The sequence below is a fragment of the Microcaecilia unicolor genome, chromosome 5, assembly GCF_901765095.1.
Source record: "Microcaecilia unicolor chromosome 5, aMicUni1.1, whole genome shotgun sequence".
NCBI lineage: Eukaryota > Metazoa > Chordata > Amphibia > Gymnophiona > Siphonopidae > Microcaecilia > Microcaecilia unicolor.
Genome location: NC_044035.1, coordinates 55,345,310 through 55,361,518, shown reverse-complemented (window position 1 = coordinate 55,361,518; position 16,209 = coordinate 55,345,310). Strand labels below are relative to the sequence as shown.

Sequence of the window (16,209 nt, the reverse complement as noted above, 5' to 3'; positions counted from 1 at the left end):
CATCAAAAAGGTAGGCTTTTAGATTAGATTTGAAGACGGCCAGAGATGGAGGTTGACATACTGGCTCAGGAAGTCTATTCCAGGCATATGGAATAGAAATATGAACACCAGAACTAAACTGGTAACCTCAAGAAGTTAAACTGCAACACTGGAGGAATGAAAACAGAAATGCACTTAATTTTGTACTGAACACAATCATTGGCATAACCTCAAAAGGAGGGGGGGGGGGGGGGTAGGCTCCACCCTAATAGAAATCCTCACACATGGGTGATATTTGACAGAGGCCTTTTCCCCTGCCTTGAAATATAGATCTTTTGAGACAGAGAAAATGATGGCAGATAAACCATATGACCTATCATGTCTGTCCATCCATGGCATCTACTATCCTGTCCTCTCCTGTTCAGATTGTACATGCTTGTCACATACCATGTAAAATGAGTTTATCTTGTTGGGCAGACTGGATGAACTGTACAGGTCTTTATCTGCCGTCATTTACTATGTTACTATGTAAGTGTCCACTGGATGAGGACTACACATTTTAACGTGTCTCTAAGGGGCCCTTTTACTAAAAAGCTTAGCATGTGCTAAGTGCCACGTGGCCCATAGATATACAAAAGTATGTGCAGCATTTAGCACACCATAAGCTTTGGTGAAAGGGCCCCTAAATTCCTTCTCTTAGACAATGACTTTTTTCTACTGAACTTTTGCCCTGAGATAATCATGATGCATTGATAGCAACACTCATACTATTAGACATCCACACGCCAGCTGAATGCACTTCAAAAGGCATGCAGACTTAATACACTCCTACAGCACATCAATAATTTTCCTCCTCACAGCACACTCCTGGAATATGTCTTAGGCTAGGAACAGTACACTCTCTGGCAGATCACATGACCTGTGAAAGCCAAAACATTAGAAGGGATCCTTCTAGGGGAATCACAGACACTTCACATTACTGCAAAAGAAATAAACAATTTACAGGCAGAGGTGCTATCCTTGACAAGATGTCTAGCAGCAACCTGCAAATCGGAATATTTTATGAAAGAAGTTACAACATAAACCAATTAGTTAAAGCAACATTTTTTTGTATTTTTCAATGTTTTATTTTACATCGAATAACGAAAACGTTTAGTAGAAACATGTAACATTAATCAGAAATCTTTGATCTGTATTTCTGAGCATCCTCTGTTCTTCTAGGCTTCAGAACTGGCCTGGTCATCTTGCTGATTGTAGCTTGAAAAATCAACTAGAGTCCTGAACAATACTTTCTCTGAATCATTCTTATGGATGGAAACCTGCGAAAGAGCATAAACAGAAAACACACAAACAAAAGACATTGCTGAAAATCCAAACTCTTTTCTTGAAACATAAGAACTTTTCTTTACTAGTGTTCATGCTGATGATGAACAGTACAGTTCGTACTGTTCATCAGTTACTACAGTACAGTACAATATGAAAGTACAGTTCTTGTTATTTGCTGGAGTTAAGTTCCTAGAAAACCCCATGAATACCAAAAAACACAAATAAGATTCCATTGATCCTATGGGAAAAGGGGGTTAGGTTCCAGTGCAACCCTGTTAGATAGCAAAAGTGTACAGTGAACATTATAAACTCATCATTTCATATAGCCTTCTTGTAAAAAACTTTTTATATTGTGCATTTTCTAAGTGTATTTTATACACTGTTTTAAAAGTACAGTATATACAGGTTTTTGGTATAACAGTACTCACGCACAGTTCTGTGAATATCTTCTTCCTCATGGGAACACACTTTCATTTGCACTTGCACTACACTTCACTACACTAGTATGAGTGTTGCTATCAATGCGTCATGATTATCTCAGGGCAAACGGTTCAGCAGAAAAAAGTCATTGTCTAAGAGAAGGAATTTAGGGGCCCTTTCACCAAAGCTTATGGCGTGCTAAATGCTGCACGTCCTTTTGAATACCTATGGGCTACGTGGCACTTAGCACACACTGAGCTTTTTAGTAAAAGGGCCCCTTAGAGACATGTTAATGTGTATTCCTCATCCAGTGGATACTTACCTTATCATATGCTCAAAAGAATGTGTACTGATTGTGCATTATCGTAAATAACAAAAATGAGTTACACTGTATTTTCCGTGAATAAGCAAATCTGTGGATACCAAACGCAAGGATAGCGAGAATGCACTGTAGCATCAATTAGCTGTCTCTTAAAGGTAGTCTTCATCATCAGATTACGAGAAAAGTACAGTAGCATCCAATGCAAGGCTAGCGGGAGAACATGCCACATACTGAGATTCTTGGCAGGGATTTTGCACATCCTTAGACTTGCCCATGACTATTGCAGAGGGTGCAGGTCTCTGTCCGGCTTCTTCTACTATGGAAGAACAAGTGACAGCCAGTATACACAAAGTTCTCTTGGGACTTCATTGTACAAGGCCCACAGAGGTTTTCTCCTTAACTATAAGGAAGTAGTATACAGACTTGCAAAAATAAGGCATACCAGCATCTCTCTTCACCCCAACTTTGAGTTCAACACCATGAAACCCCATGCTGGGCATCATCTGTAAGAGGTGTGGGGGAGTAGCCGTGGATATGGAATGGCCAGATTAACACTTCAGAATCCTCACAGAACATTTATTTCTCCTAGTTCTCTTCCTTTTTTGTTCACAGTGTACACACTCTTATGCAAAGAAGCAGGTTCTCTCTGGAGGGAAGGGATTTTCCTTCAAGGCACTGGTGTAGAGGTCCCTTCAAACAATCACACAGATATGAGATGCTCAAGCTCTCTTTACTGAATATACATGTAAAACAATTACTGCTTTGAGGTAGTCTTTCTGTCCTGAGGTTATACAGCATTGAGTAAATACTGTAATTCTCTATACGTCTCCTTTCTCTTTGTCTGTGACTCCTTTCAGTAATAATCAGTCTTTTGGGGGTAAAGGGTTTCCCTTCTGAATAAAAAAACACAGTCGCTTTTCTCTCTGGGATTCATTTCCACACAGATTCTTCCAAAGAGGGATAATCTAATACACATCAGCTCATTTTCGAAAGAGAAAAACGTCTAAAAAGTGGCATAAAGCTGCATTTGGATGTTTTTCTCTCCAAAACATCTAAATCAGTATTTTTGAAACCCATTTGCCAGACATTTTTCTGTGCTGTTTGTAGTGCATCCAAATCACAAGGGGGGGGGGGGGGGTGTTAAGGGTGGGGTTTCGGTGTTCCTAAAACCTGGATGTTTTTCAGCCATAACGGAACAAAACAAAAATATTTAGGACTAAAACTAAGATGTGTTGAGCTAGACCTGTTTCAATAATGACTGAGCCACAAAAAGTGCCCTAAATGACCAGATGACCACTGGAGGAATAAAGGAATGACCTCCCCTTACTACCCCAGTGTTCACTGACCCCCTCCCACCCCCCAAAGATGTAAAAGAAATAGCACATACCAACCTCTATGACAGCATCAGATGTTAAAACCAGTCCTGTTAGGTCCCAGGAGTAGCCTAGTGGTAGGTGCAGTGTACTGTGGAGAAGGGGATCCAAACCCATATCCCACTCTAACTGTTAGACTTGTGATGGAATGTGTCAGCCCTCCAAAACTCACCAAAAACCTACTGTAACCACATACAGGTGACCTTCAACCATAAGGGCTATTGTAGTGGTGTACAGTTGGGGGTGGTGAGTTTTGGAGGGTTCAGCAAACAAGATAAAGGAGCAAAGGTGAGATGTGTACCTGGGAGCTTTTATGTGAAGTCCACAGCAGAGCCCCCTTGGGTGCCCCATTGCTCTCCTGGGATGTCTGTGTGGTCAGTCTACTAAGAATGCTTGTTCCTCCTACATACCAATGGCTTGATTTTGTGTGTTTTGCACTTGGACTTTTTTTTTTTTTCAGAAAATGGACCAAAAAGATAAAAGCACAAAAACATCTAGCATGTAGCCATTTCAGGGGGAAAAAAAGACGTTTTGCTGTTTCAAAAATGTCTATATTTGTTGTTCAGATTCTGGATGTTTTGAGCAAAACGTCCAAAGTTGGACTTAGACGTCATATTGAAAATGCCCCTCACTACCACTTCCAGTAGCCCTGCTCCTGAGCGGGCCTTCTCTCCTTATCTATTTTGCTTGAGGGTCAAGCTGCTGCTCCACTTCTTTATTATATAGAAGGCAATGGTGTGGGTAAAACTTCTGTCACATTCAATTTATACTGGACACAAATTCAAAAGTGAAGGAAGGCTTTACACAAGACAAAAGGCTGAGCCTTAGACACATAAGAGGCAATTCCATAACATAACTGCTAACACACCCATTACACATGAAAATATTTAGAATTATGGCATTTATGCGCATATGTGTATAGTTGTATACATAAGAACAGCCATACTGGGTCAGACCAATGGTTTATACAGGCCAGTATCCTGCTTCCAGCAGTAGCCAATCCAGGTCACAAGCACCTGGCAGAAACCCAAATAGTAGCAACATTCCATGCTAGCGGTCCCAGGGTAAGCAGTGGCTTCCCCATGTCTATCTCAGTAGCAGACTATGGACTTTTTCTTCAGGAACATGTCCAAACCTTTTTTAAACCCAGATATGCTGCTAAAAATGCAAAAATTCTACATAAGTGCTATTCTGTAAATGACCACTTTACTTTTGTAGTGCGTATTTGCAAGGGGGGGGGGGGTACAGATGGATGAAGCTTAGGCAGGGCTCAAATTTTTATGCATAACTTACAGCAAAAATAGTTACATTAGTTCCATGGCTGGCATAAGTGCTCATGCCTGTTAGGTATGTATACCGTCATTGGAGCCGACTCTGTGGGTGCTTGAGCACCCCCAATATTGAGAAAATTCCTTGTATGTGTTCAGGGAGGGGTTATTTTCATTGGGCTTAGCACCCCCAATAATTTTGAAAAGTTGGCTCCTAAGTATACCGTGGTATGCTGGAGCCGGCTTGCACTGGCTTGCAAGAGCTGTTTGTTAATTTTTAATGAATTTTGGAAGCTGGTTGTTAAAGTAAGCTGCTTCAACAGCTGGCTCCCAAAATTTGGGCTCAGATGATTTGGGTCCCCTTCTAGTCATGGCAGCAGTGTCGTCGTCCCCTGTGGCTCAGGTATCTTCTGCCACCGCCACCCATGCAGAACCTCTCTGATCTCTCTCTCTGTCCTCCGTCCCGCCTGTACCTCCTTGTCCCTTCTGCAGTGATTAATTTTGTTTAAGCAGTGCTGGCACAGGTCAGCAGGAACAGGCTGCTTCAACTAATCCTGGAGACCTCCCTTCAGCCCTCGGGGGTGGGACATGCTGAAAGAAGGCCTCTGGGATTGGCTGAAGCAGCCTGCTCTTTCTGACCTATGCCAGCACTGCTTAAAAAAATAAATTGCAGCAGAAGAGGCAAGGATATGCGGGAGGGGGTGGAGGACAAAGTGGGAGAGCACAGAGAGATGCTGGTTCGGGTGGGGCAATAAGGCAGTCAGATACTGCATTGTGGTGGTGGGGGAACAAGGGACCATAGATAGCCAGTCAGGTACTGCATGAGGGGAGGGAGAAGAGGAAGGATTGAGGGAAAGAGGTGCTGCATGGTTTGGCAAGGAGGGAGTGAGGTGCTGCATGGGGGGGGGGGCAAGGAGGGATAGAGGTGCTGCATGGGGGTCAAGGAAGGAGAGAGGTGCTCCATTGGGGGAGTGGGTAACAACTCAACGGAGACAGGTACTGCATCAGAGGGCAAAGAGGGACAGAGGTCCTGCTTCAGGGGTAGAGGCAAGGAGGGACAGAGGTGCTGGACTTGGGAGAAAAGATGTATGGTGGACATTAAGAGAGAGGAACTGCCAAATGTACAAGGAGACTTTGCCAAAACAGTTAAGAGAAGAAAGAGGAAAGCATAAACCAGAGTAGGACCAACACAATAAGAAAAATAAAATGACCAGACAACAAAGGTAGAAAAAAGCATTTTATTTTCTATTTATTAATTAGAATGTCAGGTTTTGGAATGTGCATTTGCCAGAACTGGTTTTAGACATGGCTGGTGCTCACGAGAAAAACATCACTAATTGGCTTTCAATCTCCAGCATAGTGGTGGTAAATCTCCAGCTTTGGCTACCCTTGGCATCTCTGAGCTCCTTTATCTTTGCTGGTAGGGGTACCGAGCCCCACCAGCCAAATAAATGGACTGCCATTGCTCTCTGCTGCTTGTTTCTAGCTCTGAGCAGCATGCCAGGACTTATACAAGTATGTGCGAAAATTCCTGGCATGCTGCTCAAAGCCAGAAACAAGCAGTGGGGCGTGGTAGTAGTCCATTTATTTGGCTGATTGGGCTCAGCATCCCTACCAGTAAAGATATGCCTAGCGTGCCCCCCCCCCCCTCCCCGAATTGAAGGTGTAGAAATATGCTGTCACTTGCTCTCAGTGAAATACAGGCCAAGGGCTCAGGCTAAGAGCTAGGCCTCTAAAAATCATAGATCACTTCTGACACAGATACATTTCACTGCAGCAAGAGCTGAAGTAAGTTCTCAGAGAGCTGACAGGGGGGTGGAATCTGCTCTATAAACAATAGCGAGACTAGCACTAGCAAGAAAGTCACAAGCATGGATGTTTTGGCTAATGAAAGATAGCAGTGGGTCAGGTGCAAGTAGAGTGGGGAGCCGAAGAGGACAAAATGACATGTGAAGTCATTAATTCACAGATGTTGTCATGCACATCTTTTGTTGATCCTCAGAGTTTGGAAACATATGAACTCATCGTTATCAACTGATAGTGGCCAAAGAGTTCTGGTGAGAAAGTTAGGGTCCATAGGAATGAATAGAGCCAGAAGGGTATAAAAAGGGCAGTCTGAAGGGTATCAGGGCAGAAGGCTGAAGAGAGAGGACACACTGCACCTGCTGTGTGTCGTGAAGCGCAGTTCCACCATGTTCCAGATATGAATGCCTACTTGCCTGTACTGCCTTTGGGTAAGATACTGATGCTAATAAACCATATTATTATATCTGCTGACTACCGGGTGTCTTTCTGATTATGGAGCTTATTAGTGCACAGACGGTGTAAAACAGTCTGAACAAATACTAGGTCAGAATAATTAATCATCTAAAGGGAACATGCCAACTACATGCAAACTACACTGGCTCCCACTCAAGGAACGTATCACCTTTAAAGTATGCACCTTAGTTCACAAAATCATTCACGGTGAAGCCCCTGCATACATGTCTGATTTAATAGACCTGCCACCCAGAAACGCTAAAAGATCATCCCGAACTTTTTTCAATCTCCACTTCCCTAAGTGCAAAGGCATAAAATACAAAGTACTGCATGCATCAACCTTCTCTTATATGAGCAAGCAATTCTGGAATACACTACCACGCAACCTGAAAACAATCTACGAATTAACCAACTTCCGCAAACTATTGAAGACTCATCTCTTCGAGAAAATTTATTGCAAGGAACAAAACACATGAAGTCCATACACATGAATAGAAATGCATCAATACACTCTCTTCTGAATTCTCTTCCCCCGTATTTTCACCACACTTAAAACTCTACCCACAGATAAAATTGTCATACCCTAATGTTCTCTTGATATTGTTCTAGCGCCCTATCATTTCCCCATTATTACATTCCATCGTTTCTATTCCCAAATGATGTTTTGACTTTGACTTTGTCTTCCCATAACTCTTCACAATGTAACCCATAATCGTACTGTAACAAATTGTATTTCCATCATTCACAATGTATTGTAAGCCACACTGAGCCCGCAAATAGGTGGGAAAATGTGGGATAAAAATGCAATAAATTAAATAAATAAATAAATTCTATTCAGGGTAGAAGAAATCCTATTGCTTCCCCTGCCCAAACCGTTAATACTACGGCCCTATGGCTTCCGCAGCCCCTATTATATACAAAGGGCTGGCTACATCCGGAGAGAGACCCTGTTAAAAGTTTCCCACCACACTGTATGTATATACCCCTTTATAAAATGGGCTACTACCAAGTGCCCTCCAGATGCCTAATTGTAGGCACTCTGTTATAGAACTGCCCTTAACAAAATCATCAACCACTCACATCACACACTCTCTAGGGGTCTCTGACTTACATAAGGGCAGGCAGTACTATTGCAGCTATCCCAGGAAGGAGGATGCTTTAACTAAATAGTATACACCTCCACTCTAACTTGGTATGGTCCTGAATGCAGTAGCATAATAAAGCGGTGCTACCAATTAGCATGTGCTGAATGCGAAGAAGCCCATTCAAGTCCCATGGGCTTCTTTGCACTCAGCACATGCTAATTGGTAGCGCCGCTTTGTAAAAGAAGCCTTAAGTAGCTTATATTTAAAATTGGTAGAGCTGGAGGGGAGTATACGGGGGCATGTCAAGATGGCGGTCTGAATACGTTTGCTGTTCAGTCGAATTCGTTTGGCGTTTATTCCTAAGTTTCCTAATCTTAAAATGCCGCATACCAAAAGAAAGGGGATAGTGAAGATACAAACACCGATGTCCAGAACATCGTCCTCAATCCAGCAAACGATTGAAAGATATGCAATCGGAACCCCACTTACCAGACAAATGGAGCCCGCGCTGAGAGCCGAAGAAGGAGCGACGGCACTTGCGGGACTTGAAACATCGTTGTCTCCTCTGGAGGGTAATCCCCCTCCGTGCCCAGCATCGCAAGGGTGGAGAGCGGAGGCCACGGCAGAATCGGAAGTCGGTATCGGCTGGACCTCAGACGGCGTCGCATATACCCTGTTGACTGGTGATTTGAACTTGGAGTTAATTTCTCCCACGGAGGTTACTCTGGAGGCAATTTGGAAAGTCTTACAGGATTTAACAAAAGTAGTTGCAAAAACTGCCCAGGACACTTCACAAATCGTGAGTAAAGTTGATAATTTGGCTACCTTAGTGGAAAAAATTCAGCAAGAAGCTTCTAGCTACAAACAGCAAACGCAGCAAGAGTTGAAAGATTGAAAAGCCACTACTGAAGCGTTAATAACAGATAAAGTGTTGATACATACTAAAATAGAACAAATTGAAAATTATAATAGATGTTTGAACTTGAGAATGTTGAATTTTCCTTTTGTGGAATGGATGAGTCCATCAGACCTCTTTAAAAAATACTTACAGGATATACTTCTTTATCCAGCTGCAGCTATTCCTCCATATAATAAGATTTATTATTTACCGTTACCTAAACAATCAAATGCTGCTGCTGTTCAAAATAAAGAATTCATATTCTCAAGGAAATTACCAATACCACAACAAAACATTCAAGGACTAGAGGACATTTCAGCGTTTTTGGAAGAATCAATCTCAGAAGTGGCCCAGCGTTGGACCTTAATTGTATCATTAGTCTTCGAACAAGATTTGAATTCTATAATAAAACTGTATTTTAAAAATTCCTTGAAATGATATTGTGGACAAAGAATATGGATATTTCCAGATGTCACCAAGACAACACAAGATAGAAGGAAGAAATTTTTGACATTAAGAGAGGAGACTTCAGGCATATTTTCAAAGCACTTAGCCTTCCAAAGTTCCATAGGTTTCTATGGAACTTTGGAAGGCTAAGTGCTTTGAAAATATGCCTATAGGGCATTGGGGGTGACCTTTTTATTAGCTTATCCTTGCAAATGCTTAGTTAAATTCATGGGTAATAAGTATATTTTTTATGAACCACGGCAATTAAAAAGTTTTCTTGAAATGAAAAAACTATCCAACTTGCCAAAAAGAGTAAAGTAAACAACTGATTATTAAATATAAGAGGGTAACTCAGACCAGGCCATTTACCTATATAATTTTTTTTCATTCCTCTTTTTGATCTCCTTATCTCAAACACGCCTCTCTCAATTTTTGATTGTGGTCTAAGGAAATGGGAAACTGGATTTTTGAAATTGTTTGTATTTACTTTTTCTTATAATTATGTGTTCTAAATTTTCATGATTTTCATGATTATCGTGTAAAATTGTAAAAGTGATTAAATTAAAAAAAAAAAAAGCTGGAGGGGAGTATACATAAGTCAAAGACTATTTTTAAGAAACACAAGGGCCCTTTTACTAAGCAGCACTAAAAGGGGCCATGTGCTATGATTAGCTATGTATTTATTTATTACATTTGTACCCCGCGCTTTCCCACATACAGCAAGTTCAGGGCTGGGAAACCCATGCGCTGAAGCCGCTTTTAGTGTGGCTGTAAAATAGCCACATTTTTTACACTAATGGTCAGGTGCTAATTTCCAAATTAGCATGAGGCCAGTAGCGTGTGAGTCCTTACTGATGCCTATTTAGTAGACGGAAAGGGGTCATGCACTAACCGTGTGTTAATTGGTTGGCGTGTGGCAATGTAGCTGCACTAACCAATTGGCGCTGGGCATGCCTACTCTCCACCCCCAAACACGCCCCCAGTGCTAAAAAATACATGGAGAAGCTTGAGCAGATGTCTGAACTACTGCAGGGAACCCGAGCGCTCCCATTTTGGCATGTGGGAAGCACCCGGTAGTGCTTACCACAACTTAGTAAAAGGACCCCATAATGCTTATATGTTTTATTTTATGATATGCAGTATTCATTTTTATTTCTTTATGCACGCCACCTTAAATGTGCTTCTTTTCCAGATTCTGGAACATTGGTTTGAGTCTGAGCCTCTGAAGTCAACGTTGGCAACTGATGCTGTGATTGGTGCAATGTTAAGCCCTCGTACACCTGGAAGTGGGTAAGGTGACACGGGCTAGTCACACTATCAAGTACTTCTAGATGGCTTCAGAAAGGGCAGATTACAGGAACACACCTGGGGGATTATATTGTATAGTCTTTCTGTGGCAGCAACATTCACATTAGTGCTGGGTATACTACAGATTATCCACCTAATTCTATAAAAGTCACCAAAAGTTACATGTGCAATTTAATTGAATAATGAACCAATTAATGCCAATTGTTTTTTTAACAAGCAATTGACACTAATTAGATTTAATTGGAACTTACGCGCATAAATTTATGTGCAAATAAAAAAAAGGGGATGCGGAAATGAGTCATGGGCAGAATGGTGGTGGTCCTAACATTTACATGCATTGTTATAGAATAATGGGGATATGCTTCTAATTTAGGTGTGCACATTTGCACCACGTTTAAGTTGGTGCTTTTTTCGGCACCATATATAGAAATCACCCCCATGGGCCCAGTATTCGAAAAAAAAGCTGAGATCCTAAATTTATGCAGCTAAATACAGAAAGACTGATATTTGGAAAATCAAAATTTGAAAGTGCCAAACCCCTTCATGAAAAATTGCACTGGCTTCCCACCAAGGAACATATTGCCTTCAAGGTTTGCACTCTGGTCTACAGGATTATTTACGGTGATGTTCCTGGATATATGTTAAACCTCATAAATCAACCACCCAGAAACAGTACCAGCCTATCCCGTACTTACTTAAATTTGCATTATCCAGACTGCAATGATCTTAGATACAAATCAACGTATGCATCCAGCTTTTCCTACATAAGTACACAACTGTGGAATGCTCTGCCCAAAACCTTGAGATCTATTCATAACCATCTCAACTTCAGGAAATTACTGAAAACCAACTTGTTTAAGAAGGCCTATCCCCCTGACCCAAATTAACTTTCTACTTCCTGTGACATAGAAAAACTATGGACTGTATTGGACTTCTAGCACCACCCCCTCTTTATTTCTTTGTTGCTCTATACTTATGTTTCTTTCAAGTTGATTACTATATTTTGTATTTGTATTTTATCAAACCGGAGCCTGCCTCTCTGGTATTGTGTAAGCCACATTGAGCCTGCATCTAAGTGGGAAAATGTCGGATATAAATGTGTTAAATAAATTTGCACCCTATTTTCAGCCAAACATAGAACCCTAAGGGGGTGATATTCAGCCTCTGGTGGTCAGTGACTTTTAAGCCGTTGACTGCCGCAGGCTGAACTGAGCCCAGATATTCAATACTGGGTCATATCTGGGCACCGACTTTGAAAATCCAGGTCACAGTGGCCACCCGGAATCTAACCATATACTGGTCGATATTCAGACTGGTCTACGGTTATTTTCACAGATTTAGGATAAGTCCACTGATCATGTGATCGTGCATTACTGGCCCAGTGGCCTCTATTTTGATACAGATGTTTTGCATGAGCTTATATCCATAAGATTAGATTTCACAGAAACTATTTGCTTTCATAAAGGATGTGATAATTTTTGGTTTCCTTCTATTGGCATAAAGACACACATATTCACAGTAAAAGAGCAAAATAATAAAGCTCTATGTACTTGTTAAAGAAAAAAGGTAAATACAAGCTCGTTCATTCTATAAAAGCAGTCCATTATCAGTCCTTGGCCATTGTCTTTTGTACTATTTAGAGCCTTAGTACCCAAACCTGTCCTGGGAGAGTCCCAGCCAGTTACTTTTTCAGGATATTCATAATGAATATTTATGAGATAGATTTGCATATACTGCCTCCATTGCATACAGATTTTTTCTCATGCATATTCATACTGGCCGATATTCAAAACCATTTAACCAGTCAGGAACGGCACCTGGCCGGTTAAATAGTACTTAGCTGACTTATCTGCCAGTATTCAGCGGGAGATACCCAGCTGTCTCCTGCTGAATATCCCCAGTTAGTGCTTAACTGGTTATCCACTGATTTTCAGTGCATTGCCAGCTACGTTTGGTGGCCAAATCTGGTCATGTCAATAGCAGGTCTACCTTTGGTTGCTATAAACTTGGCCAGCCAACACAATATGTTGTGTTTTTAGCAGCCAAAAATAATTTGGATATTCAATGCCGGTCACCAGAAATGGCCCAGCATTGAAAATCCAGCATCACCACCAACCACGTGAGTTAGCCAGGCTACCTTCTGTGGTCTTAGTATTGGTCTCCTTGTGTATAACCTAAAACCCAGCTGGCTAAGGGTCTCCTAGGACAAGTTTGGGACCCACTGGTGATTTAGGCAGTCCTTGCCTTATGGTTTAAGAGACGCATTTTATCTCTCTCCTTCTTTCAGATATGTGCTGCTGCACCATGTCATGGGGGAACTGGAAGGGAAGAAGGGAGCCTGGGGTTATGTGGAAGGGGGGATGGGTGGAGTATCTCATGCTATCGCAAGTGCTGCCGCATCATATGGAGCTGAAATCTTCACAGAGAAAGTAAGACATCACGTCTTCTCCAGCCCAATGAACTACCTACCTGATTGTCCACCCATGTATTTTGTTTTTGCTGTAAAGTACCAGGGACATTCAGACAATCTGTCACACACCACCCTCTAATCTCATTAGTATTGCCACTTAGTGAAATGGCAATTACATTGCTTTACTGTAGGCCATGGAAGAACTTTTCCCCATGTCACTTTTTTGAAACAGAGAACATATAGATGTTAAATTCATAGATAATTTGTAATTAGAATATGTGTGTTGGAAAGGCCCTTTCTATGAGAGAGGCATCACTGCTGACTAAACTTGTATTGCTCACTATGTTTGTTTCTCCCTAAAAATGCATATAGTAGCACTAGTACAGGAAAACCTATTACAATAATCACATATTAGCATACAAGATGTCTGATGATTAGAGACAGGGCCAGCTTAACCATTGGACCAGGTGAGGTTGTGGCCCAGAATGCCAGTGATTAAGGGTGCCAAAATAACCAGCCTCTGACCTCATCTAGTCTACATGTTAAGCTCCCTCTTGACCAGCCCCTGGGTCTTTCCTCTACTGCATCCTGCCTCCCTGATGCGATTTCTTGTGTGTGGGATGAGGCAGAGGTCAAAGGGACTGGTCAAAGGCAGCCTATCAAGCTATTGCTACTGTATCTGGTGACCAACATAAACTTTACGAGACTGTGGGGGAGTGAGAGAGGTGAGAGAATAGTGGCTGACCTGTGGGAAGGGGAAAGACACTGGACCTGTTGGGGGGACCAAGTGCTGATGCATAGGTGGAGACAAGATGGACAGAGTCAGTTGGGATAAATGGATGGGTGGCTAAACTCAATGCAAGTTCTTAAATATGATATAAGGAATTGGTCTACATTACAGTGTGCATAGCAATGTACTCCACATGCAGAATGAGTGTATAGTCAGTCACCATATATATGTATTAAAGGCTTGGAAGAAGAGCCAGGTTTTCACCTGCTTCCTGAAGTTAGAAGTAGTCTATGAAATAGAGGATTGGGCATTCCCTATTGAGTGCTCAGCCAGGCAATAGCAATAGAGGTTGAAAAAGAGGCATGGCAGTGTAGACAGTGTGTTGCGTCCTGTTAGTCTGCTTCTTAAGGGCATGAAAGTTCATAGGCCAGCAGCACCGGAATTGCCAGAGGACCCCAGCAAAGCATGCCATTGCTTGGCCAAGCCAAGAAACTTTGCAGTTGGTGTAAGCTACCTGCTGTACCTGACTGTAACTTGCCTTGAGCTACAACTGAAAAAGACAGGAGCCAAATCCTAATAAATAAATAGATCAGAACTGGTCACAAGCCAGGAGGAGCTCAGCAGGAGTACTGGCAGTCACTGTGGCTGTAGATGAGGTGCAGTTTCCAAGCAAGGAGCAAGAGGTCCTGCTTTAAGCTAAGAGAAAGGGAGACTAAGACTGAAAGGAAGGTGGGGAGGAAGACTGAGACACTTAGGTGGATGGAGAACAACTTCTCATATATTCAACCTCAATCCTTTGCCAGAATCTGCCCCTGTTAGAGGCCTTATGTGTTTAATGTATGCAGTACCCATTGTTACTTGGGTACTTGACCTAAATCACTGTGTCAGTTGAAAAGATATAAACAGATCATCTAAATACCCAGACTATACTATGATTAGAAGCAGAAAGATCATCATAAAATTATCAGGCTCAAATTTGTCTTCCACGAAAACCAGATATTCTCACTTCTAAGTGCACCAGTCTCAACAGTTGAAAGTGATAGACATAAAGAAAATTTAACGTTTCCAATGCTTTAATAACTGTTTTATATCATCTTTGCATAAAAAGTTCAGCTTGTCCATTCAGAGGTGTAATTATCAACATGGGTTACAATAAAGACATGCAATTCTAACACTAACTCACGATATTTTAGCACAGGTCCCATTTTATGCAGTGAGACCTAGTTACTAATAACTGGGTTACAGGGCCGCTGAGAGGGGGGGCAGGGGGGACAAAATTCCCCAGGGCCGGGACTCCAAGGGGGGCCCAACGCCGCAGTCCCACCCGCCTGCCCTCAGCTCCGTCGACCGTCCGTCACCGGGCCCCCTCCATTCAAATCGGAGCGCCTCACCACCTCACTCCGTGTGAAAGCACAGCAGTGGCAGTCTGCAGATCGCTTCCCTTTGAGCCTTCCCTCCCTGTGTCCCACCCTTGTCTAACTTAACTTCTGCGAGGGCGGGACACAGGGAGGGAAGGCCCGAAGGGAGGCGATCTGCAGACTGCCGCTGCTGCGCTTTCACACGGAGCGAGGTGAGGCACTGTGATTTTAATTCATGGGGCCTGGCCAGGTGATGGACGGTGGGTGGAGGGGGTGGCGGCAGGGGCCCCAGGGGTGGCCTTGCCCCGGGCCCGGCCCAGTCTCTCGGCAGCCCTGCTGGATTAACAGTTAAACATTAAAATGGGCTATTGTTACATTTTTATTTTACTGTTAACCCCATGTGGTAACATGAGCAAGGGCAGGCCTGCATCTAGGACAAACTGGAACCACACAGCGGGTGCAGACAAAAGAAAACAGTTTATTATAAGTATCGGGTAGGGGTCCTGCTCCGTTCACAGGCAGAGGAAAAGTTAAATACAAAACTAGTCTTCAACCATAGTAATGTTCTTGGGTGGCCTGCTCCTGCAGGGCCACAGCATACCTTACTCTCTGTCAGTCCAGCAGCACACTTTACTTGTCCCTACGGTAAGGTAAAGGAAGCTATTAGAGCCAAAAAACAATCCTTCAGAAAATGGAGAAGGGAACCGACAGAAGACAATAAGATAAAGCATAAGGAATGTCAAGCCAAATGCGATAAGGAGGGCTAAAGAGGACTTTGAAAAAAAGTTAGCGATAGAAGCGAAAACACATAGCAAACGTTTTTTTTAGGTATATTAAAAGCAGAAAGCCGGCTAAAGAATCGGTAGGGCCGCTGGACGACGGTGGTGTTAAAGAGGCGATCAGGGAAGACAAAGCTATAGCGGAGAAATTAAATGAATTCTTTGCTTCGGTCTTCACCGAGGAGGATTTGGCAGGGATACCGGTGCCGGAAAAGGTATTTGAAGCGTATGAGTCGGAAAGACTAAA

General features: G+C 42.5%; 1 protein-coding gene across 2 annotated transcripts in view; it reads left to right on the top strand.

Moving 5' to 3' along the window:
* The window catches only part of PYROXD2 (pyridine nucleotide-disulphide oxidoreductase domain 2), a 146,581-nt gene that overhangs the window by 56,226 nt on the left and 74,146 nt on the right, over positions 1-16,209 (top strand). For both annotated transcript variants that reach the window (XM_030202912.1, XM_030202911.1), the window contains 2 exons: positions 10,570-10,667; positions 12,973-13,114. In XM_030202912.1, coding sequence (XP_030058772.1) covers positions 10,570-10,667; positions 12,973-13,114 — 240 coding nt within the window. The remainder of the gene's footprint in view (positions 1-10,569; positions 10,668-12,972; positions 13,115-16,209) is intronic.